At 39.2% G+C, this 24,609-nt stretch overlaps 1 protein-coding gene and 1 long non-coding RNA gene across 7 annotated transcripts in view; one reads left to right on the plus strand and one right to left on the minus strand.

Annotated features, from left to right (window-relative positions):
* Positions 1-15,501, minus strand: part of LOC130543177 (uncharacterized) — a 28,895-nt gene extending 13,394 nt beyond the window's left edge. The window contains exons 1-2 of the long non-coding RNA XR_008958314.1: positions 15,197-15,501; positions 8,673-8,773 (exon numbers count right to left, since the gene is read on the minus strand). This is a non-coding gene — a long non-coding RNA (uncharacterized LOC130543177). The remainder of the gene's footprint in view (positions 1-8,672; positions 8,774-15,196) is intronic.
* LOC113251236 (uncharacterized) overlaps positions 1-24,609 on the plus strand; it is a 573,820-nt gene that overhangs the window by 399,179 nt on the left and 150,032 nt on the right. The window contains exon 4 of one of the 6 annotated variants that reach the window (XM_057309353.1): positions 7,292-7,349. The exons of the other annotated variants lie outside the window; for them this stretch is intronic. Coding sequence (XP_057165336.1) covers positions 7,292-7,349 — 58 coding nt within the window. The remainder of the gene's footprint in view (positions 1-7,291; positions 7,350-24,609) is intronic. 6 annotated transcript variants of the gene reach the window in all.

The following is a 24,609-nucleotide window of genomic DNA, read 5'->3' on the forward strand; positions in this document are numbered from 1 at the left end:
TTCTTTTAGGAGTTTTATAGTTTCAAGTCTTACATTTATGTATTTAATCCATTTTGAATTTATTTTTGTGTATGTATAAGAAAGTGGCCCAGTTTTGTTCTTTTGCATGTAGTTGTCCAGTTTCCCCAACACTGTTTCTGTCCTTTCCCCATTGTATATTCTTGCCTCTGTAATTGTACATTAATAGATCATATTCACATGGGTTTACTTCTAGGCTTTCTATTCTGTTCTATTGATCTGTGTATCTTTTTTATGCCAATATCATGCTGTTTTGATTACATAACTTTGTGTAGTATATCTTGAAATGCGATTGTGATACCTCCAGCTTTGTTCTTCTCATATTGCTTTGGATATTTGGGGTCTTTTGTGGTTCTATACGAATTTTAGGATTATTTGTTCTAGTTGTATGAAAAATGCTTTTGGCATTTTGACAGGGATTGCATTGAATTGTAGATTGCTTTGGGTAGTATGGATGTTGTAACAATTTTAATTCTTCCCATCCATGAGAATAATCCCTCAGTTTATGTGTTTGTCTTCAATTTCTCTCATCATAGTTTTCAGAGTATGGGTCTTTAACCTTCTTGGTTAAATTTATTCCTAAGTATTTTATTCTTTTTGATGCATTTGTAAGTGGGATTGTTTTCTTAATTTCTTTTCTGCTAAAAAGTGCATGTTTTAACGCATCCAAGAACATTCTGTTTTCACCCATTCAGACAAGACAGTATTATTTTAAATGTCATAGTTTTCGTATAGTCTAACCTAATAAAAAAGTATTTTTTCAAATAATCTGGCTATCACATGATTGTTTTCCTACATTACTTAGCTAATTTTTTTAAAAAGTAATTTTTGAGATTTTTTAAAATATCTTTCTTTGTCCACAAATTTCCTTTGTGATTAGACATTATTTTCAAATGCAAAATCTGAATTGGCCGTGATGAGCACAAGGACAATTTTGTGTTCCATTTTTTAGTGTGAGAAAAATTATTTATTATCTTTTTATTTCCAAGATAAAGTCTAGAGAAAATGTTAATTGATTCCTTCTGGCAATAATTGAGAACTGGTAAAAGTATCATCCTAAAAACATGAGGTAGCAAGCAATGTTAAAGAAAAAAATGCTGGACTATATTAAAGCCAAATTTTCCAAACAGTATTATGAAAGAAGGACATGGAGCATTCAATACAAGGACAAGATACAAGAACAAAGAAATACATCAAACCAATGAGAACAAGATCATCAAAATGCCATTTATTTAAAAAGTGGCGAGCAGTAAGAAATGAAGGCATTACTGGAAAAAAAAAAACAAGAGTAAGAACAGTGGATGTAAAATGGAGCTGTGAAGAGGAAAATTGAAGAAATTAAGAAAATTAACAAATTGCAGTTTTTAGTAGATTGTGGTACTTAGGTAAGCACCAGTAATGTCAAAAACAAGCTTGTTTTTAATTTCTTTTTTAAAATATTTTATTTATTAATTTCACAGAGAGAGAAAGAACATGAGCAGGAGGAGCGGGAGAGGGAGAAGCAGGCTCCCCGCTGAGCAGGGAGGCTGATGTGGGACTTGATCCCAGGTCCCCGGGATCATGACCTGAGCAAAGGCAGATACTTCACCGCTGAGCCACCCAGGCGCCCTTGTTTTTAATTTCTGATTCTGTTCTGTAACATGAACCAGATGCTACACAAAACCATTCAGTTCAACTGATCAAGTGGAAAATTACTTTCTTTCCAACAGGAACACTTGGTCATCCAGTTTAAGAACTTTGTTCTATTTTGGCGTTGTATCGATATTTTAGGTAATGTAGAAAAAACAGATCAAATTTGAGATAAATTCTGAGCCACCCCAGGTGGGTGTTCTAGACCTAGGTTTAGCCAGAAGCATCTTGATGTTGCTCTGCTTTGGGTTTTGGTTTGGCAGAGCCAGGTATTTTGTGACCTCAGATCTGTTTCTCTAAACCTTACTGTTCATGCCATTCTGATTTCCTTCCTTCATTTTAGACTGACTGAAATGGCCATCCTTTATTTTGAGTAGGTCTTAACTCATTTTTTTTTAAAGATTTTATTCATTTATTTGACAGAGACAGCCAGCGAGAGAGGGAGCACAAGCAGGGGGAGTGGGAGAGGAAGAAGCAGGCTCATAGCGGATGAGCCTGATGTGAGGCTTGATCCCAGAACGCTGGGATCACACCCTGAGCCGAAGGCAGACGCTTAACAACTGCACCATCCAGGCGCCCCATGGTCTTAACTCATTTTTAAATCTCCTGGAGAGAGACATAAAACTGAACCTCAAACACTGAAGTCATATATGCGGGGCCACCCAAACCCCTGAGGAGTCTTACAGGCCTGTGCCCAGCTTGGCAACTGATGCGTGTTCTAGGCATTGCTCCTTCAAAATCCCAGAAAGCAGTAAACTCCCTCTGTATTTTCTAATTTGCAGTGTGGAGGAGAAGATGAATTTTGGAGGAAATAAAAATGTTTTCCAGCTTCTGACGTGAATATATTAATGAAGTCCCAACCTCAGCCTCTGGCATTTGGAGGCCAAGGAAATTATTCCACATCTGGGAAGCCTTGGGACATGGCCCAGTACCTGGGGATTGAGCATGCTCAGTATACTCTCTTAGACAGGGATTCAGCACAACTCAGAACTTATTACCTTCTGTCTATCTCACACCAAATCTAAGAGAACATTTAAAAACAAATCTCAACACTGCCTGATTCTGCTGAAATAAGATGGCTATTCAAGTTGTTTTAACTTACAGAAGTTCCAGTATGTCAAAAATATTCTTGCTCTGATACCAAGGTTATGAAAAATTAAGGTGGCTAGTTGACTTTTTTTTTCTTTAAATCCATTCTCAATCTTGGACTGCTTTCAAAGGTTTACTTTTTTTATTCTGTGTTCACCCAAATGAACTTTACCAGGGGCATCAGCCAGTGGAAGTTTTGTTTGTTTTACCTCCTTTACAGTCTTCTCACTTAAATCACAAAAATAGGCCAACATTCTGTTTCCGTTTTCATAGGGAAAAATAAATAAAACATACCTCTCAGTGCTTGTGCATCATGGTTCCAATTTTATATTGCTGAATTCACTCGGATGGACTTCCTGAACACAGCACCTATCAGTCCTTTCTGATGGGAAGGAATAGCCCTCAAGCCTTTCTCCTGTCCAGTAGTTTGTTTAGATACACTGTTGTCCACTCATCTTAGATTTTCCAGAAGAATCTCAGCTTTAAATATTGTGTTCTTCTGTTGTCTTAAGACACTGAATGTGAAGAGCCACCCCAGGACACTTCCTGAACCAAAATATCCTCACATGAGTTATGGCAATGTTTGGTACAAGCGCTGCTTTTTCAGTGTCTTCCTGGTTATCTTATCCTACAGCAATTTAGGTTCTGCTATCCCAGGACACCAAGCTTTTATCTTGATAAAAGCTGATGTAGGCCAGCCATTTCTGCAGTGGATCAAAGGACAGACTATTAGCAGAAAGAATCCTGTCATACTCACAGCCAATCACAAATGTTCTCAGAGTGGATAGGATGGTCTAAAATATCTCTTCGCTGTTTCCAAACTAAGCAAATTCTTTTTCATATGGGCCTCCAGAGGTCCCTTCTTTCTTGAAATCCTTTCTTCCTTCCTTTCCTACCATCTGTCCACCTTCAAGACCCCCTTTGTCACTGACCCTGCGTATGAGCTCTGGGAAACCCATCCCTGGTTTCATCCAAAGAGGGGATGGTGAGTTCTCACTTTCTTTGGAGCAGAGCCCTTTCAAAACCAACCAATCTAATGCATAACCCAGATGTGTTGTTCTGCTAGAAAAATCCCTCCTTGGCAGAGATGAGGATGCCCAGGAATAGAGGTGGTGAGAAGTCCATTTTACCATAGAGGACTAACAAGAATTTAGGGAGAAGAAAATATTTACCTAGGAGACTTCCACTGATATAAATTTTAAAATCATGGTGATCGAAGTTGGCATATTGCCTATCAAGATAATGGTAGCTAATATTACTGAGTACTTTCTTTATGATAGATACTGAGCTAAGTGCTTTGCTTGGATTATATTATTTAATCCTCAAAATGGCTCTAAGTAGTAGGTGCTATTTTTGTTACAATTTTGTAGTTGGGGAAACAGATTAGGAAGATTAAATTGCTTGATTATAATTAGACCATCCAGACTTTGGGTTCAGAAGATGATGTGCACTCCCGATGTTCATAGCAGCATTGTCCACAATAGCTAAATTGTGGAAGGAGCCGAGATGCCCTTCAACATACGAATGGGTAAAGAAGATGTGGTCCATATATACAATGGAATATTACTCAGCCATTAGAAAGAACGATTACCCAACATTTGCAGCAACATGGACAGGACTGGAGGAGATTATGCTAAGTGAAATAAGTCAAGCAGAGAAAGTCAATTATCATATGGTTTCACTCATTTATGGAACATAAGAAATAGCAGGGAGATTGGTAGGAGAAGGAAGGGAAGAATGAAAGGGGGGTATACAGAAGGAGGAATGAACCACGAGAAACTATGGACTCTGGGAAACAAACTGAGGGGGCTCAGAGCTTCAGAGGGGAGGGGGGTGGGAGATTGGGATAGGCTGGTGATGGGTATTAAGGAGGGCACGTATTGCATGGAGCACTGGGTGTTATACGCAAACAATGAATCATGGAACACTACATCAAAAACTAATGATGTACTGTATGGTGACTAACATAACATAATAAAAAAAAAAGATGATGTGCACTGTCCACATTATAGTTACTTGAGTATGAGTCAATCCTAGATTAAATTAAAAGGACTTGGAAGTCAAAAATTTTATACCCACCCACCACTCCATAACACATACTCACATAGAGCTTAGAACAGTGACCTGCACACATTAAGAACTAACAAATGTTTGTGAAGTACATGAAGGCACAGTGGGATTTGCATAGGTTAATGAAGGCATATTCCACATTTTTGGAGTTATAGTCAAGTGTTCACTCTTTAAGTTTACACAAAGAGAAATAAGAAGTGAAATATAGCAACGACAGGGAGCATATTTAAAAAGAGAAATGAAAGACCTTCGCCAGAAACGAAAACAAGATAAATATCACCCTGGACCAGAAATGGAATAGAGATGGAAAATGATGAGCTGGCTGAATCCAAACGCCCATGAGGCTCTGGGTCTGGACACAGGCAGTGGCTACCAGGAGGCGAGGTTCTGTGGGGTAAAGGGGACTGGAAATTTCTGGAAATTTTCTATCACATATGGGGCAGGAGCCAGGCTCATAGCATGAAGGCAGGGGTTCAGGTGGGGCTCTCCTTAATCATAAAAAGATACTAAACAATAAAATAAAAATAGTGGCAAGTGTCCTCATGGAGCTCTGGTCTTTAGAGAGCTGAGGATCTGAGAAAGCAGCATGGAGGTTCATCAAAATATGAGAGAGTAAGCCAAGCTGCCTGCTGGCTCTACAAGAGGATCTACTATCTCCAATATCTTAGTGAAACAGACATCCAACACTGTTCTTATTCTTCTTAATTTAGAGGCTCAGAGGGCCAGGAGGAGGCAGTTGGAAATCTGCTAGCCTGAGAGGGAGAGACAAAAGTACTATGAAATCTAATATTGAAAAAGCCAACAAAATCAACAATGAAAACATTCTTGTAGAATATTTTATAGACTCAATTTTATAGACTATTTTTGGCAAAACCTTTAAATAAGTATGCTAAATGTGTTCAAAAAGAAAAGGAGGCATTACTTTTTTTAACAAGAAAAGGGAAAACTCCATAAAATAAAAACAAGGAAAAATGAAACGGGTACAATAGTAAAGAAAAAGAACCAACTATGAATTTGGAAATGAAAAATATGATAAGAAAACGAAAATAGGATAAATTCCAGAAAGGGCAGAGTTGAAGAAAGACTAGCTATTTGGACAATAGTAGATAGAACACAACCTGCTTTTCAGTTCACGTCACAAAGAAAATATCTACTAGGTCTTGACCTTTTCTTCCCAAAGGCAATCTAACATCTGTAAGATGTGGCTTTGAGTCTACTTAAGCCCTTCCAGACTTAGTTTAGCAACAATCTCTGATGAGAGCTTTCCAGGAGTTAATGCATCCTGCTTCTGTATATAAGGGTATTCAGTCACCATGAAAGTGTACGTAGCCCCACTTTGCTAGAATAAGGATCCTGAAGCAACAAGAAGTGACTTGCCCCTTCCACTCTCTTAAAGTCCATTTTGGTGACCAAAGACAGTGATGGAGCATCTCTGAGTGATTCAGTGACCACACCTCTGTGCTCTACTAGAGTCCAGAGTATGAGGGGCCCAATCTGGAAGGCCCTTCAACCCCAAGATGGAGGGGGACACATTCTTCAATGAGAGAACATCGATCTCTGTTGCAAGGACTTGCAGAGGAAAGAGTTTGGGAATTAGAGGAGGTGTTGGTTAACCTGTCTGAAGAGAGAAATGGTGCTCCTGGGTTTTGTGTAGTCCAGGACAAAAATCAATCTCCACAAGAAGGGTTGTGTATGTGACTGTGGAGAGGCCCCATTCCTGGCTGGGCTTCTAGGCGGGTGGGGGATAAAAGGCACCAAAAAAGACACCTTATTAGGTACTATATTCTAGAGCCATAGCCCCTGCTCAAGGGGACCAGGAGGGCTTATAGCTGAGGGTGGCAAGCCATGCCTGAGATAGTGGGGTTGAAATGAGCCTCTATTAGAATCACAGGAACTAGAAGTATGCTGGGAAACTGGGAGGCATTGTGGGACCTGAGGCTGCAGAACAGAACATGTATGTTGAATTTTCTTTCAGTTTCCTCAGACTTCTAAAAATACTGTGGGCATTGCACTTGCCGTTTGAAGGGTTGATGCTCACCATTACTGAGGATTTCTGTAAAATTAATATTCCCTGGGGTCTTTAATGCATGGGCATCTTTTACACAAAGCTGCATAAACAGCAGTGGCATTCTGAAAGTAGATCAAAGAGTTTAACTCATTTTATTTGGAGCATCCTCTTAGTGGTGGTTGCACTGAGTTTTGCTTGTACCTTGATCTTATATAGTCTCAAGCTGAACACCACCTCGTTCTGGCTCCCCTGCAATGCCATGCTAGATCCAAAGTGTGTATGCTGGTCTCTGGAAGCATATCTCCTGTCCCTGCCCACGTCTGGTCTGCTCACTCATCTTCTCTGGTCAAGCTTTCTTTCTTCCCTTTAGCAACTCTTACATCCAGAAAATTCTGCCTCCCCTCATAACTATCTTGTGTAACAATTTCTTTTCATTTTTTCCCCATCTCTTTTATTTATTTTCTTTTGTTTCCCTAGAAACACAGAGCTGGAAGATACTGTAGGGATTACCTAGTTCAGCACCCACATCTTACAGGTGAGAAAACTGAGGCCCAAAATGTGTGTGTGTGTGTGTGTGTGTGTGTGTGTGTGCGTGCGCGTGTGGACGCGCGCGCTTAGTGAGCCATGGGATCTGGCTCTTTTCAGAGAGCTGGCTATGTTTCTCAGACTTTACGTCAATAGGATTTCTCAGGATGGCAGACTCTTCCTGCAGCCCTTGAGAACACCCCAGAAGTCCAGCAATACAGGTCATTCTGAAAGTATCTACTTTGTCTTGGGAATAGGTTGAGTCTGTCTCTGATATTTTTGGACTCTTTGAATAGTCTGACCGAGTGTGCTTCTTCCCCAGCTTCCTGACAATCCTGATGTCATCCAGAATGTTCTCCCTCCAGCCTGACCTGATTCTCCATCTCATTGCTTCTATCTAATATTGATCTCCTTGCCATGGAATTTGCTTACTGGTCCAGGAGCAGGTTGCATCATTCTGCTCCTCTTAAGTGCTTTTTGATGCCCCTTGATGACCATGAGCAGGGATCAGTTGCTAGGTTACATTGGGATCAACTCAGCCCCCCAGCTCCCCAGAGACTGAGACATGATCCATCTGCACCTGCATGCCGTGCCTGCCAAGACAATGTGCTGAGGAAGATGTTTGTAGATTTTAGGGCTGATGAAGATGGGGCTTTCAGTTCTTGCTGGACATCTGTGACCCAGGGCTTCTCTTTAGGGAGAATAAAGTGAGGCAAACTTAAATGGGCTTAGAAACATAGAATGTTAGTCCTGAATGATAAGTAAAAGTTAATCTAGACAAGAACCCAGTAGGTATCAGATTTAAGAAGCATCCACATCGTCTTGGGGGATTATTAAAAATTCAGATTTGGGGACACTACCCACAGAAGGTATGATTTACTTGGTCCACAGTAAAGCACAGGAAAGTGACTTTCTATTAAGCACAAATGACTCTTATCTGGAACCCCTCAATATGCACACCTCCTAATGCTGCAAATAAGGAAACTAAGGGCTAGGACCTCTTGGTCCTCCACCCGCGTGCAGTAGGCTGTGGCTCCCCGCCCTTGTAGAGAGGAGATCTCTAACTTGGATTTAGGCCTCTACATGGCCATGATTCTTCCCCTGGCTCAGTGAGAGGTGGGCTGTGCTCCCAGAAGTGTACCTGGAGGAAAGAGGAAACCCAAGGGTATGAAGGAGAGTGGCACAGAAAGAGAATTGAGAAAAAGCAGTGAGGACAGCTTCAAGTGCTTTTCAGTTTGCTGAAGGAAATTACTGAGCCAAAGCACCCAGTCAACTCTGGAAAAAGAGCCATCAACCACCTGCCAACCCATTAAATGTGTAGTCAGTCACTCACCTAATGAAACACAACACGAATGTCTGCTGAAGCCTTTCTTTCTTCCAGCTTCATCTTCCTCCTTTTCCATCCTCCTCCTCCTCTTCTCCTTCCTTATTTTGCTTCCCGAAGTATAATGTGAAATAGCAAGTTGGAGAGAGAAATTAATACAAACATTGCATTGTGCACACTATGTCCAAGAGTTTTTAAATGTGACATCATACAAATGCAAATATGTCAAGGTGTCTCCTAGTTCCCAAAGTCCACCAGGAGTAATGCAGCGGCATAGTCCTGCCTTCTTGGCATTCCTCACACTTCCTTTTCTCAAAAGGATGCCAGTGATGGAGTGTTACATACTCAGAGAGACTGCAGAGAAGGAGGCATTAACAGTTTTCTAGCAGAAATGCTTTTTAAGAAATGATTTTATCTTTCAATCTGAGTTCCTCTTTAAAATTAAAATAGCCGTTCAGCTCGTTTGCGCCTAGTGTGCAATTTCAAATTACATCCTCTTGCAGTTTTCCCAGTGCTTGCCAAGACCTCGCAGATGAGAGGATGTTTTATACCTTCAGTATAAGTTTTGTTCCACTTACACACATTAATCACCAAATGCCAAGAAATGGCAAATATATGGGACAAAACAGGCACATAAATTACATTTTAAGGTGCCCAGATAAGAGCAAAGTCAACATCTCCATGTACCACCTCAAATCTCTTTTGGAATTAGATGGTGGTATAAATTTGAAGCTATAAATAAGTAAGACATTTCTGCACTGTTATACTAACATTATAAAAACAAAACACTTTTCCCCCTTCTGAATGTGCCTGAATTTGAACCAGAAGTCAGAATGGTTTTAGAGAAACACAAAAATGTGCTAAATAAAAGCAAGTTTGAACTGCGAATTTTTTTTCAAATCACTAAATGAAAGTCATCATCATCACGCATGGCAGCTACTTTAGAGCTCCAGTCACACAAATGACAAAAATTCCTGGGTAAATGATCCTCTTCACTTTGTTGAATCATGTTCCACACATGGATTTACTTAAAATGTGACAGTTACAGTACTAATCATTCCTGTAATGAGATATCTGGTTAAGAGAAAACAGTGGTGAAGCCCAGATGATAAAATACAAGGAGTAGCCCTGCATGGATTTGGAAAACCCCACACATAGATGTGTTAAAAGTGTCGGTTCTCAAGATGTGATGGATGATTCTGGACCCCAATGCTTTCGGAGCAGAGGTGTCTCTCATGGGCAATCTGCCAGGAGATGCTAAATGACCGTTCAACAAATGATGGTAAAGGCAGATGCATCCGTCTCTGTACAAGCGGAGCAGACACTGAGAGGCCATGCCTAACAACTGGATACCTCTGGATTTTATAAAGAACTGCTGGGGGAATTGAAGTACCATTTAGCATGCTTAAGTATCAGAAGTGATTTTATTGTGGTTTTGTAGAAGAAACATTATTTTACTCATAAAAATATCGTATACTGTTTATTGGAACCAACGCCAAAATCATAATCTAAAGATGCAGCAATATTCCAACAATTCTGGGCAAAAGGTTTACAACTGTATGATTAAAAATAAATATATTGACATCAATAAATTTGAAATGCAGTAAATTTGCTGATGAATAAAATTCTACACCTTTCAGGTCATACTGTAAGTGCAAATAACAATTTTGCCTTTCAAAGAATGCCGGTACCTAAAACGTCAGCCATAATATAAAATGGATGTGAATGGATTTCTTTTTTTTTTTTTTAGCACTTTGAACAAAGTAAATGTATCATGCAAAATTCAAGAAAGTGGCAAGACACAATAAACTAATTGAAAATAATTCATAGATATAGAGTAAAAATTCTCATAAACAAAAAATATTAATAACTGATAGAAAGCTTTAAACTACATAATAAATTTGAAAGAATTCCAATATCATGCGTATGCATGCAACAAAACCAAATAGTTCCCTGACTGTGAGTAAACAATAGGAAACTAGGTGAAACATGAATTCTAATAGATACTACCTTGAACTTGTTATTATAATGATTCTATTGGTTCTAAGTCATAGCTTATTTTGAGGCAAATACATATCTCAAATGTTAGTAAAATAACACCAAATCTAGTTCTTATCGGTTGTGTGGCTTCAGGTTTGTTACATTTTTTTTTTAAGATTTTATCCACTTATTTGAGAGAGAGAGAATGAGAGAGAGAGAGAGAGAGAGAGAGCATGAGAAGGGAGAGTGTCAGAGGGAGAAGCAGACTCCCTGCTAAGCAGGGCGCCTGAGGCGGGACTTCATCCCTGGTGGGAACTCGATCCTGGGAGGGACTCCAGAATCATTACCTGAGCCTAAGGCAGTCACTTAAATGACTGAGCCACCCAGGCGCCCCAGGTTTGTTACGTTTTGTTTAACAAACACATCCCCCCCATGCCAGGTCCCACCATAAGGAGTAGTACTATCACTGTTGTCCTGATGTCCCCCCTAGAACGTTGGAGGCCTGGCCCGACAATTGGCTTAGGAGCTCATTGGATATGGGAAAAACTTGTATTTGGAGGAGGCTGAGGGAATGAGTGTCACAACCAACAAATCCAGGATATTTGGATAACTGATAGATTGATGTGTTTTGCTATTTTAATTTTCTCTTTAGCAAAAAGGCAATAGCTGCCAACATACTGCATTTTTAAGTGAAATACCTGAAGGTTTTACAAATCCAGTACAATCAGTTGATTTGCTTAGCCAAAAGGAAAAGGGGACCGTGACTGGCTTTGTATTAGTGGAGTCTTGTACCCCAAAGCAGAAAGCCCTGGCAGAAGTGAGTATAAAGAGGCATGACAACAAAATTGAGACAGAAGGGGAGGCCCACACTGACAAGGAGGCTGTGGTCCAGGATGTAATGGTGGATTGAACAGTACTTACAAGTAAAAGGACCTGATAGTAGTAATTAGAAAGATTGCCTTAATTGGAATATTAATGTTCTGAGGCTCAACCGTGCTAAAACTCCTCAGGAATTCATTTAGCTGTCATAGCCGTGGGCCAATTATGCATATTGATACCAGCAACTTTCCAAAGCAGTAATAACAAAAAACATATTTCAAGACCACAAGTGTATCTATACTTCAGCCCACAGTCTACTGCGGTCTGTGTCAACATCTGAGTCTGGAGCTACAAGATGAGCAGCGGACAAATTGAACACAAATTGAGTAGTTGAATGATACTCACATGCCCGAGGATTAATTATATTGAAATTGTATATACACTTAGTCGGCTCTGTCTCATAAAATAAGGAAATGCACATTTTAGAAAATTTCCCATTAAAAATGAATTATATATAAGATTTTTAAAAAAGATTTTATTCATTTATTTGAGAGAGAAAGAACACAAATGGAGAGGGGCAGAGGGAGAGGAAGAAACAGATTCCCCACTGAGTGGGGTGTCTGACATGGGACTTGATCCTGGGACTCAAGGATCATGACCTGAGCCGAAGGCAGACACTTAACCAACTGAGCCACCCAGGTGCCCCTATGTAAGATTTAAAAGGTCTGAAGGTATCTGAATAAACTTGGCCATCCAGAACTTCTTCATTCCCCAAGCACTCTGGATTGTGGGACACTTAAAATACTGTGTAGATTGGGGCTCCTGGGTGGCTCAGTCAGTTAAGCATCTGCCTTCAGCTCAGGTCGGTGATGTGGGGAGGCTGGGGTCCTGGGATAGAGCCCCACATTGGGATCCCTGTGCAGCAGGAAGTCTGCTTCTCCCTCGGCCCCTCCCCCTGCTCGTGCTTGTGCTCCCTCTCAAATAAATAAAATCTTTTAAAAAATCATTTATCTTCTTTCATTTCTTCACGTCCTATCTATACACCACAAGTATTTATTTTGTTGCACAAACATAGCTTTCCACTCGGCATAAATTTCCCTTTTTTTAAAAATCACAGATTCTTTTGTTTTAGTCTCCCCCCCCCTTCTTCTCTTTCCTTTCCTTGTAGAAGCTATATTCACAGTACAGACAAAATGTCTACCTATTGTACGTTCTTTATGACAAGTTGTAATGTATGTGCACACTGTCTTTCTGAGAAGAAAAAGAGAGTCGTGCAGTCCTATACTGTGTGGCTTTCTGCGGCCTCAACACTATCCTAGAATCTGAGCTTGAAGAGACCATGCACCTTGTCTGGCTTACTATTCTTATTTGTTGGCTGAAGACAATAAAGGTGTCATGTTATTTTCTATTAGCTCCAGCCCAGTGCTTGTCCCACTACATATATATTCCCCACTGCATAAGTATCCCCCCCACCACTTCCTTTTCTTATTGATAGTAATGTGCCCTGAAGGTTCTATTTGCTTGTTTGGGGAGAGGGGAGTGAAGTGGGTGGTAGGAGGGGAGCTGGATGGATACTGCTTGTCCAGAATGTTATGAGGATTCATGAACATTGCCAATACAATCATTGTACTTTCTCAAGGGGAAAGCCCCTACAATAAACATAAAGCATTAATAAGAATCTGATATAGTTTGCCTAACCACAATATGGTTAACATCCAGATGAGAAATAAGGAATTTAGAAATACATGCATTCAGAACTAATCCTTTTTCCTTCCTGAACATTTAGATTGGCATGCTACAGAATTTAAACATCTTCAGTCTCCCCGTGGCTATGATTATGAACATTTCCAGCAGTGCTGTAAATATGTAAACAAAATGCTGTGGAAAAATGACTTATTTTTTCAGGAAGTGCATACAAGATGTCTGCCAGAGATTTTTCTTCAAATCCAAAACAATGGATTGATGTGCACAGGCTATTCTTTTCCCTATTCTATGAGCCGTGGTGCCAGCACACTGATCCCGTCAAGCAGAACTCCAGGGCTCTGCCTCTCCTTTCCCAAGTTTCCTTCTGTGTTCCCTGGTGGCCCCAGGAAGCTCCCCACCTCCTGGGGACAATACATTCCTGGGAAGGGCAATTTGTGAAACTATAGTATAAAGGACCTTCTGAACCTTGCACAGAGCACCTCACTGAAACACACTTACTTTGGTAACAACCTCCCTGCAATTTACATATAATGCCAATCAGAGCCAGCTGTAGCTAAAATTATGACCAGGCATGAGTTGCTTCCAGAACATTCTGTACCCTTTGCCCTTTGGTGACTGAGGACCTTCAGTATTCACACTATTACAAAGGAAGTTTTGAAGAGTCCCTGACATTGCTTTATCTTAATGAGATTATGACAAATAAAAAGTCAATGGTCCAGTTCAAAGCATGCTTATGAAGAAAAATGCTGAATAGCAGTTTGGATACAGAAATAAATTAAAGAATGATTTATATCCAAGCCAAAATCCATACACAGACACCTGCTTGAATGTAAAAAACAAAAACAAAAACAAAAAAACAAAAAACAGAACTCTGGGGCCTATGAAAAAAACGGAGGTGAAAACAAACAAACAAACAAACACTTGTCAGGAGAAAGACAGCTTCAGTTGTTTTTTGAAAGGCAATGTGGTTGAGTTAAAAACCCATTAAGTCAATGAACTATTACTTTCTGAGTTCAAAAGGTGACACTTTAATTTGCTTCATTGTCCTTGAATTTAGTGCTTTTAAACTGAAGATCTATCATTTGTTTTTTTAACACTTAAAAAATCTGCTTCACTTTTCCAGATCTTTCCCTCTCCTCTTTATCTTATCTACATGTACTTAATTTTCCCCTTTTTACAAAAGCCTTAGAAAAGGGAAGGACAGGAAGAAAAAAGATTTAACAATTAGAGGCTTAAATAAAATTTTGATAACAGTTTTCATCAAGTTTCTACAGTCACAACTACAACAAACTGAGTGTTTTCAGGTACTCTAAACAGCTTCTGATACTCTGAAAAAGAAGGGTGCTGATTAATCTACCACTCATTGAACTGGACTGGGTACTAAATGGGAACTAGAGGAAGAGTTATCATGTTCCACAAGCATTCCTATGTGAAGGTTCTGGTGTTGGGACTCCTGCACCTGTCCTTCTTCTGACCTGCCCATCAGCCCTCTCTAAGCTCCTCACTGTCTGAATAAGTCCTTCCCCATTTTTCCACAAATCTTTATTGAACAACTATTATATGCCTGGTACTATTCTAGGTCCCTGCCTTCATGGAATGTACATTCTAATTGGGAGAGAAAGAGAGAGATGATAACATCTCATTATCCCAAGAGTTAAGTGATTAAAAAAATATATATATGAAAGCAAATGACTTTGCTGGGTATCGAAAAGGGCAGTCAGAGAAGGCCCCTAAGACCATTTAATATTACATGTCAGCTGCCTTCTCTGAGATGCTACAGCTCAGAAACTAGGTATTTCATTTCTGTCTGAAGAGATGAAGAACTTTTTAAGAATAGTCAAATATGGAATAATATGCAAGTATTTACCCTTGGAATATAAACACTAAGAGAACATAAGAAAGCTAGAAATAGCTATTCTAGACAGAACTATTTGCTGAAGTTTTGTAAATGGCCTCCATTCTTAAAATATAATATCCTTGGATTCTGCCCCCTTTTGCCCCAAGAGCCAAGATGTTTCCTGCAAACTTACCAGGAGACGTGTGGTATCTTCGCAGAGTCTCTGGGAAATGCTGCCGTCAGCTTCTGCCCCTAAGAGATATGGTGCCCTGTGAAGTATGAGATGAGGTGTAGTTCAAGGTAGATGCGTGGCAGAAAGACCGTCAGAGTCTTGGTGAGATCTAGTCCTAGTCTTGCCTGGTGGCCAAATGGCCTGCGTTCCCCTTAGCCTTCCCAAAACTTGAGAGAAATATAGTTCTCCAAGAGGAGAAAGGTTTCCTTTGATTATTGAACTTTGATGAAAGAAATATGGTTCTAATTTGTTCCAACTATGCTGTGTTTCCAATCTTATACTTGACATTAATTTTTTCTAAACTTTTTTTTTTCGTTTTGATCCTAAGCAGCTCAAAAAGGGAAACATGGTAGTAATCATACAAGCTTAATGTGCTAATCTCAGTCTTTATGCCATCTCCTTTCTAAAAGTCTAAAATCTGGGCAGAGACAGGAGAGGATGGTTTAGGAGATATTCAGTAAAAGCATCCAAGCCCACCATGCCCCTCCCCTCAGTACAGTATATTTCACAGACCTTCACAGTCCCTTGTCAAATATCACGCCCCTGATTCAGGACAGAGTTGCTAAAAAGGAAGGGTTTCTTATTTTTAGTTCTATCATTTGTGCTGATAAAACCTTTTAGCTTTTAACAGAAAAAAAAAATAGGATAGGCAAGGTTAAATTTCTATCTGAACCTTTCTTCTTAAATAGTTTTTGGATTTTTAAGGTAATTTTTTTGATCCCTAATTTTCATTTTTTTCTTGAGAACCTTAAACATTTTTTCCTTAACTGAAGTATCTTAAGAATAAATTCAAAGTACTTTATTTAACATGTTGCAGAGAAAAAGTCTACACAAAATATTGTAATTGTTTATCAGTTTGTAGGATGACCCTACGTTAAAAGTTTACACTTTTTAATGGTGGTGGAAACCATTTTTGCAAATTGAATCTAATGTAAAGTACCAACATATAAAGTCAATAAAATTTGGTTATTCTCATTGAAGTGGGGGTGGAAAGACCTAAATGTCCTCTTCTTTCACAAACGCATACCACACACATAAGAAACACATTCGTACCATGCACTGAAGAGGTCCTGATGTGTATCCCCAGAATGGAAGGCTCTGAGGGACACAATCTTAGAGTCAGTTTTTGGGGGACCTCACTCCTTCCATCCTCAATACCACATTTTATAGGTGGCCATATTGGTTATCCTGAATGTGATTACCCTTTTGGTGTGTCCAGCATTTGATTTTTGCTTATTCATCTCCAAATACTATCCAGGAAATTTAAAAGGCACCACATTTAACTCATTTTTTTTTATTTCTCCCTTTGTACCCTTTTATGAAAATAGAAATAGATAAGTTATTGTAATCAAGTTGCTTTGAAAGGAGCCTAGAAATTTTGCCTGGATCTGCTCTTAGTCTTAAATTTTTTGGTTTTTCTTTGTTACGATGTTAAATATTCACCCAACTCCGTTTATACACAAAGCAGTTAATTGTCTAAACCAACCAGATTAAGGCAGCATGGTTAAATGGGAAGGACACGGTTAAAAGGACAAGGACTTTGGAGTTATCCCAGTTCAACCAGTTAGTGTGCTGTCCCACTATGCCTCAGTTTCTTCATCTATAAATTGGGATAATGCCTAACTTGCAGTGTAGTTTTGCAGTGTGAAGCTCAATGGGATAATGCATATGGAAATGCGTATCCTAGCACTTGGCCCAGAACACCCTATTTTCCTTCAAATGGGAAGTAGAAGAGGGAGGGGCATGGCTAATAAATTTTCTGTGGCTTGGCTGTAGAGTGCAGGGTAAAAGCCTGACATCTAGTGGTCAGAGTGACAGTTGCACCTCATCTTGTAGCGTTGAGTCTCAGAAGTTCCCAACTTGAATGTGCATCAGAATGGGTGTTAAACACAAACAATGAATCATGGAACACTACATCAAAGACTAATGATGTACTGTATGGTGACTAACATAACATAATAAAAAATTAAAAAAAAAAGAATCACCTGGAGAACGAGGCCCCTCTCGTGAAGATCCTGATACTATAGGTCCAAGCCAAGACCAGGGAAGATATAGCTTTAAGAGCTCCCCAAAATGATTCTTATACCACCTGCTAGTCATAGATAGTTTGAGGTCACTAACCCGAAGGTTCAGAGAAGAGAGGCTGGTAGGTGAGAAAGGTCTTTATTTTAAGCTTTTCATAAAAAGAGATATTGTGCCTGCAGGAGTGCAAAGGCAAGAAGGTACTTTATGAAAGAGTGAATTTCCAGGTGTGCCAAGTCAAGCAAACCTAAACAAAACTAAGAATGATCTCATAGAGAAAGAGCAGTAACCAGAGCTCCATATATATATATATATATATATATATATATATATATATATATATATATATGTTTGAGGCAAACCTACCAAAAAGCACTATACTTAATCTCTCATTACAATTTATTGAGAAACAGAAAATCAATCAGCATTTCTACACATTTGACAAACACTTATCTCACAAATATTAATTTACCATCAGCTTTGTTCCAAGAACCATGTTGACCCTTAAGAGTATAACTTGAGTAATACTGATTCAGTATATTCTTCTACAGATCTCATGGGCTACTGGGAAGATGAACAAGTAATCAGGCTATTAAAATGGCATCTTAAGAATCTTAAGACATAGAAAGGAAAGAAAGGAATGAAAGTATGTAAAAAGCCATCTGTATTAGTTTTCTGTTGCTGCTGCAACAAATTACCACAAATTTAGTGGCTTAAAAGAACACAAATGTTTAATCTTACAGTTCTGAAGTTTAGACATTGAAAATGACACTTATGGGGCTAAATCATGGTGTCTGCAGAGCTGTGTTCCTTTAAAAGAATCTGCTTCCTTGCTTTTTCCAGTTTCTAGGAGCTCTCTGTGTTTCCTGGCTCATTGCTTCATCAGTCTGACCTGGGCTTCCATTGTCACATCTTCTCTGATTCTGACTCTCCTGATTCCCTCTTATAAGGACCCTTGTGATTACATTGGGCCCATCTGGGTAATCCAATACGTTCTCCCACCCCAGTCTCCTTAACTTAATCACATCTTGCAAAGTCCCTTTTGCTATACAAGGTAATATATTCACAGGTTTTGGCATTAAGACATGGACATCTTTGGGGAGCCATTATCCTGCCTCCCACATCATTTCACCCAGATTTGGGGAATCAGGGTGAGAAGAAGAGATATCTGAACTGAAACTTAAATGATAAAATATTATATTTCCAGGAAGAAAAAAATGGTGAGGTATGTGAAGAAGGTGATCATAGAGTGAGATTTCCCGAAGTAGAAACATGTGAGAAGACCCAGAGGTGAAAGGAAGTATGCCTATGGAACTAAAGATAATGCTTTAGGGCTGTGTGGTAGATGGTAGAGGGAAGGGTTGAGAAGGCTCTAAAAATAATCAGAGGCGAGAGTTTGGAGAATAATATCAAAAGCTGTATTATGTGACTTTGAATTTATCCTGTGAGTAGCAGGGAGCTAAACTAAAGAGCTTTAATTGGAAATATTTCACTCTGGTGTGAAGTGAAGCTTAGAAAACGGTATGGTTGGAGGCTGACATACATAGAAATCCAGAGTAGAGATGATATAGCTGCCTAATCTGAGGGTTCAGTGGCTAATGACACTGGTTCATGCTACAAGTCTCCTTCACCTACCATCTATGTGGTAGGTGCAAAATGCTTAACCTCTTTATACCTCATTTTCCTTATCTGTACAAATAAGAATAACACTGGAGCTCTCTGGAGCTTACCCAGTTGCATTGTTCTGAGGAGTAAATGTGGAAATACATTTAAAGCACTTAGTATAGAACCTGGTACATAACAATGGTCCAGTAAACATTAACAGTTGTTATTTAATGGTCATTTCAGTAGAAATGGAGACAACTGAGCAGATTCAAGAGGTATTTAAAAGAAAGAATGACTAGAATTAGTGACAGGTTGCTGAAGTGAGGTAACGTAGACCAGGAAACCAAGACTAACGCTCTGGTGTCTAGGTGGGCAGTTGATTTAATGGTGCTACAGATAATGGTGCCCCAGGACACAAGGAAAGGACTAAGGTGTGAGTATATGTGTGTGTAGGAGATGAGGGAAGAGATTGGTTCAGTTTTTGACATGTTGAGTTTGAAAGTGATTGTGAGAATCTTGAGAGATCCAATAGACATTTGGTGGGTATGTTTAGAAAGATTTGAGCTGGACATCTCTATTTGGGAGTCATTAATTGAATACAAAAGAGTGAATGAGATCACCTGGGAGCACATATAAAGTGAGGGAAGGAAGACCTAGGATAGAAAATGTGAATGAAGAGGACTCTGCACTTTCCTTCTCATGGCATTTGTGACATTGAGTTGTAATTTTTGTTTATTGTCTCTGCCACATGACCCCATTACATTGCAAGCTCCCTGGGGGCAATGATAAAGTCTAACTTGCTCATCATTGTACCTCCAAAGGGTAATATCTGGCTGGCATACAACCATACTTAATAAATATCTTCCACTGAATTATTAAATTATAGGCATCCTTCAAAACCATAAAAGGATAATAAATATAACATATAGTAAGAAGAAGCTGTGAAAAATCTTTGAAAGTCTGAGCATGAAGACAACTAACATTGTAGCAATATGCATATGGTATTGGGTAGTTTTAATAATGAGGTATATGAGAAGTTCGTAAGTAAAAGTAGAACAGTCACTCTAAGATGAACTATGAAGGAAGAGTTGACAGAATGTGGTTATTGGATGGTGATGATGGTGATGGTAATGATGATAATGATGGTAGGCAAAAATGAGACTTATGGAATGACAGTGTCATTAAAAATGAGATAAATGGCCATTTATGTTCCTGGGTGATTCAAGTACAATCTTGTCTAGTGACAGATCTTTTTCTGGTCCAATAGTTCTGGGGTAATGGCAGCCTTATAATGGGCATCCTAGGTCAAAGCCTTAAATATTCCTTTTCATATATTTACATATTCATTCCACAAACATTCATTGAGAACCTACTGCATGTCAGGCCACAAAAATGAGTGAGACTGTCTAAGAGGGAGTGATATGACACATCACTGGTATAAAAGGATATGTAAACAAATTAACAAGCTGCAATATTGATTTTATAATCTAAATATAGGACACTCTATCAAAATTGCTTTCTCAAGGTCAATAATGACCTCCATGTTGCCAAACTAAATAGTCAGTTCTCTGTCCTAATCTTACTTGACCTATCAGTAACATCTGAGAGAATTGATCACTCCCTATTCTTGTAATACTTTATTCCCTTGGCTCCCTAGTTTGATTTTACTGCCTAGTCCTCTTTAATTTCCTTCAATGATTCTTCCTCTCTTCCATGACTTGTGAACATCAGAGTGTCTCAGAGCTTAGTACTTGGATCTCTTCTCTATCTATACTCATTTCCTCAGTGATCTCATCTAATGTCTTGACTTTAAATGTACTGAAGAAATTTTTATTTTTATTTCAAGCCTGAAATTTCCCCTTAATTTCCAGGTCATGTAATCAGATATCAACCTGACATCTCCTCTTGGGTATCTAGTAGGTATCTCAAACTTAACATGTCCAAAATCCAATTCCTGACTATCCCTTCAAAACCAGCTCTTCCCATAGTCTTCCTCTCTTAGTCATGGCAATTTGATTCTTCTAATTGTTCAGGCCAAAATACATGGACTCCTCTTTGACTCCTGTCTTTCTCTAGCAACCAAAAGACAATCTATCAAAAAAATCTTCCAGCTTTATTGTCACTTTATACTCAGGATCTCATTTCTTTCACCACTATCGAACTTGTCCATGCTATGGGCATCTCTTACTTGGACAATTGCGAGAGTTCCTAACTGTTCTGCTTCTACACTTGCCTTCCTGTAGCCTTGTCTGAACACAGAAACCAGATGATCCTGTTAAACATGTTGGATTACTCCTCCACTCAAACCCTGCTTTTTATCTCAGAGAAAAAGCCGGAATCATGATTACCTATCCGACCTCAGATCCTCCCTTGCTCATTCTTCTTGAGTCGTATCAGCCTCCTTGGTATTTCTCAAACATGCCAGACATTTGTTTGTTCCTTCCGCCTGGAACAGTTTACTCTCAAAAAACTGAATGGCTCATTCCTTTACCTCCTTTCAGATCTTTGCCCAAATGCGAAGTTGGGAAGAGAGACACAATCAGCTCTGTGAATGGTACTAGCAGGCTACAGCACACCACTGGGAAGCTAACTTGTGTGAGGTCATTCAGTTTGTTACCCCTGTGAGCTTTAAAGACCTATCCCTCGAATACATGAAAGATTCTGATAGCACTAAAAAAAATCCACCTTGGGAATACCAAATTATGTCTTGTTCTTCAAATAGTCCTCTTCCCAACAAAGCACAGAGAGAGTGACATGATTGGCCATGCAGTCCTTTGGTTTAGGATGTGACAGTTGGACCAGAGGGAAAGTTGAGAGAAGGGCTACGCAGTGAACTTCACTTGTGCTCAACTTTTAAAGACCTGCTCATTCTGGGCATATGCCTAGATAACAAGACAGTCCTTGTCCTCAGAGGCTCATAAGGTGTTTCATTCAGAAATAGTCCCCAGTTAAAGCAGCAAGTAGACCCACAAATCTGAAAAGAAAAATGAGAACAAGTTTAGATGGGCAGATTCATCGAACCCTCTATAATTGTAAAACTTACAATTCTAGGGCAACTGTTTTCCCTTCAAAAGAGTTAGAAAGAGAACATTTTTTCTTGGAGAAGCATCTGAGATGATTTGAGTAGGAATTAAATATATATTCTCAGACCAAAGTAACCTGCCAATATGAACCCAGAAATATGAATAAAGTTTGAAAGCAATAAAAGTCTTTTTTAAAGTGCTTAAAATATGCCAGATATTGTGCAGACTGTTTTACATAAATTAGTTCATTTAGCTTTCATAATAACTCTCAAGTTAGGTATTATTCTCCCTATTGTGTAAATGGGGAAACTGACACCCAAAGAAGTCAGATAAATTAGCTCAGGTCAGTGTAAATGATAGGGCGAGGTCTGTTCACCCCCAAAGCCCTGTGCCTTCCCCTATCCCAGGTACTGAAGACAGTTAAAAGGAATGTGGGCAATATCTCCTACAGAGGATGAGGCTGAGGTCAAGGCTGATTTCCCTATTGAACTGTTCCTTACCCACCCAGACCTGCCTTCTTAGTTCCTCTCTGGTCACACCTTGCATAAAGTGACTGTGGATCATGGCCACTAGAGGGCAGACATGCCCGAAAAGTCAGAAACACTAGGAGGAAGAACTTTATCCTGTCCATTTCTTCTCTTGCTCTTACTCAGACCAGGACTGGAACAGGCACTCCTGGGTCTGCACAATAAATGGTAATAATTACCCTTTACATTTCCACTGAACAAATACCTTCCACACCACATTCCACTTCATCCTTGGCACAGCCTCATCAACCAGAGTTTTTTATCATTTTCATTTTATAGAAACACTTAAAAGGGAATGAGATAGAGACCTGCAATGTCACTATCAATGTTTTTCTAGACTGTAGAGTCTTGTTGGAACTGTGGAAGGCACTGATCCCTCAAAACAAATTGGTCTGTTGGGATAAGCAGCCCAAAGCATAGAGTATAGGCATTTAGAGGGAACAACACTGTCTTCTTCAGCCCTGGGTTTCTCATAAACAAGAAATATTAATTAACTAATCCAGTAATGTGGCAGGATACAAAATCAATGCACAGAAATCAGTTGCTTCTCTATGTACTAACAATGTAAATGTAGAAAGAGAAATTAGGGAATAAATTCCATTTACAATAGCACCCAAATCCATAAGATACCTTGGAATAAACCTAACCAAAGAGGTAAAAGATCTATACTCTAGAAACTACAGAACACTTATGAAAGAAATTGAGGAAGACACAAAGATATGGAAAAACATTCCATGCTCATGGACTGGAAGAATAAACATTGTTAAGATGCCTTTATTGCCCAGAGCAATCTATACTTTCAACACCATCCCAATCAAAATACCAATGGCATTTTTCAAAGATGACTGGATTAAGAAGATGTGGTCCATATATACAATGGAATATTACTCAGCTATCAAAAAGAATGATTTCTCAACATTTGCTGCAACATGGATGGGACTGGGGGAGATAATGCTAAGCAAAATAAGTCAAGCAGAGAAAGACAATTATCATATGGTTTCACTCATTTATGGAACATAAGAAGTAGGAAGATCGGTAGAAGAAAGGGAAGAAGAAAGGGGTGGGGGTAAACAGAAGAGGAATGAACCATGACAGACTATGGACTCTGGGAAACAAACTGAGGGCTTTGGGGGGGGGGGGGAATGGGATAGGCTGGTGATGGGTATTAAGGAGGGCACGTATTGCATGGTGCACTGGGTGTTATACGCAAGTAATGAATCATGGAACTTTACATCAAAAACTAGGGATGTACTGTATGGTGACTAACATAATATAATAAAAAATATTATTATAGAACAAAAAACAAACAGAAAAAATGAAGAGCTGGAACAAACAATCCTAAAATTTGTATGGAACCTGAAAAGACCCTGAAGCCAAAGGAAATGTTGAAAATGAAAAACAAAGCTGGGGACATCACATTGCCTGATTTAAAGCTATATTACAAAGCTGTGATCACCAAGACAGCATGGTAATGGCACAATAACACACACATAGATCAATGGAACGGAATAGAGACCCCAGAAATGGACCCTCAACTCTACGGTCAACTAATCTTTTGACAAAGCAGGAAAAAATATCCAGTGGAAAAAAGACAATCTCTTCAATAAATGGTTCTGGGAAAACTGAGCAGCTATATACAGAAGAATGAAACTCTACCATTCTCTTACACCATACACAAAGATAAACTCTAGATGGATGAAAGACCTCAGTGTGAGACAGGAATCCATTAAAATCCTAGAGGAAAACATAGGCAGTAACCTCTTTGATATCGGCCACAGCAACTTTTTTCAAGACATGTCCCCAAAGGCAAGGGAAACAAAAGCAAAAATGAACTTTTGGGACTTCATCAAGATAAAAAGCTTCTGCACAGCAAAGGAAACAATCAACAAAACTAAGAGGCAACCCACGGAATGGGAGAAGATATTTGCAAATGACATTACAGATAAAGGGTTGGTATCCAAGATCTGTAAAGAACTTCTCAAACTCAACACCCAAAAAACAAATAATCAAGTCAAAAAATGGGCAGAAGACATGAACAGACACTTCTCCAAAGAAGACATATGAATGGCTAACAGACACATGAAAAAATGTTCAACATCATTACCCATCAGGGAAATTCAAATCAAAACCACATTGAGATACCACTTTACACCAGTTAGAATGGTAAAAATTAACAAGGCAGGAAACAACAAATGTT

The sequence above is a fragment of the Ursus arctos genome, unplaced genomic scaffold, assembly GCF_023065955.2.
Source record: "Ursus arctos isolate Adak ecotype North America unplaced genomic scaffold, UrsArc2.0 scaffold_10, whole genome shotgun sequence".
Taxonomy (NCBI): domain Eukaryota; kingdom Metazoa; phylum Chordata; class Mammalia; order Carnivora; family Ursidae; genus Ursus; species Ursus arctos.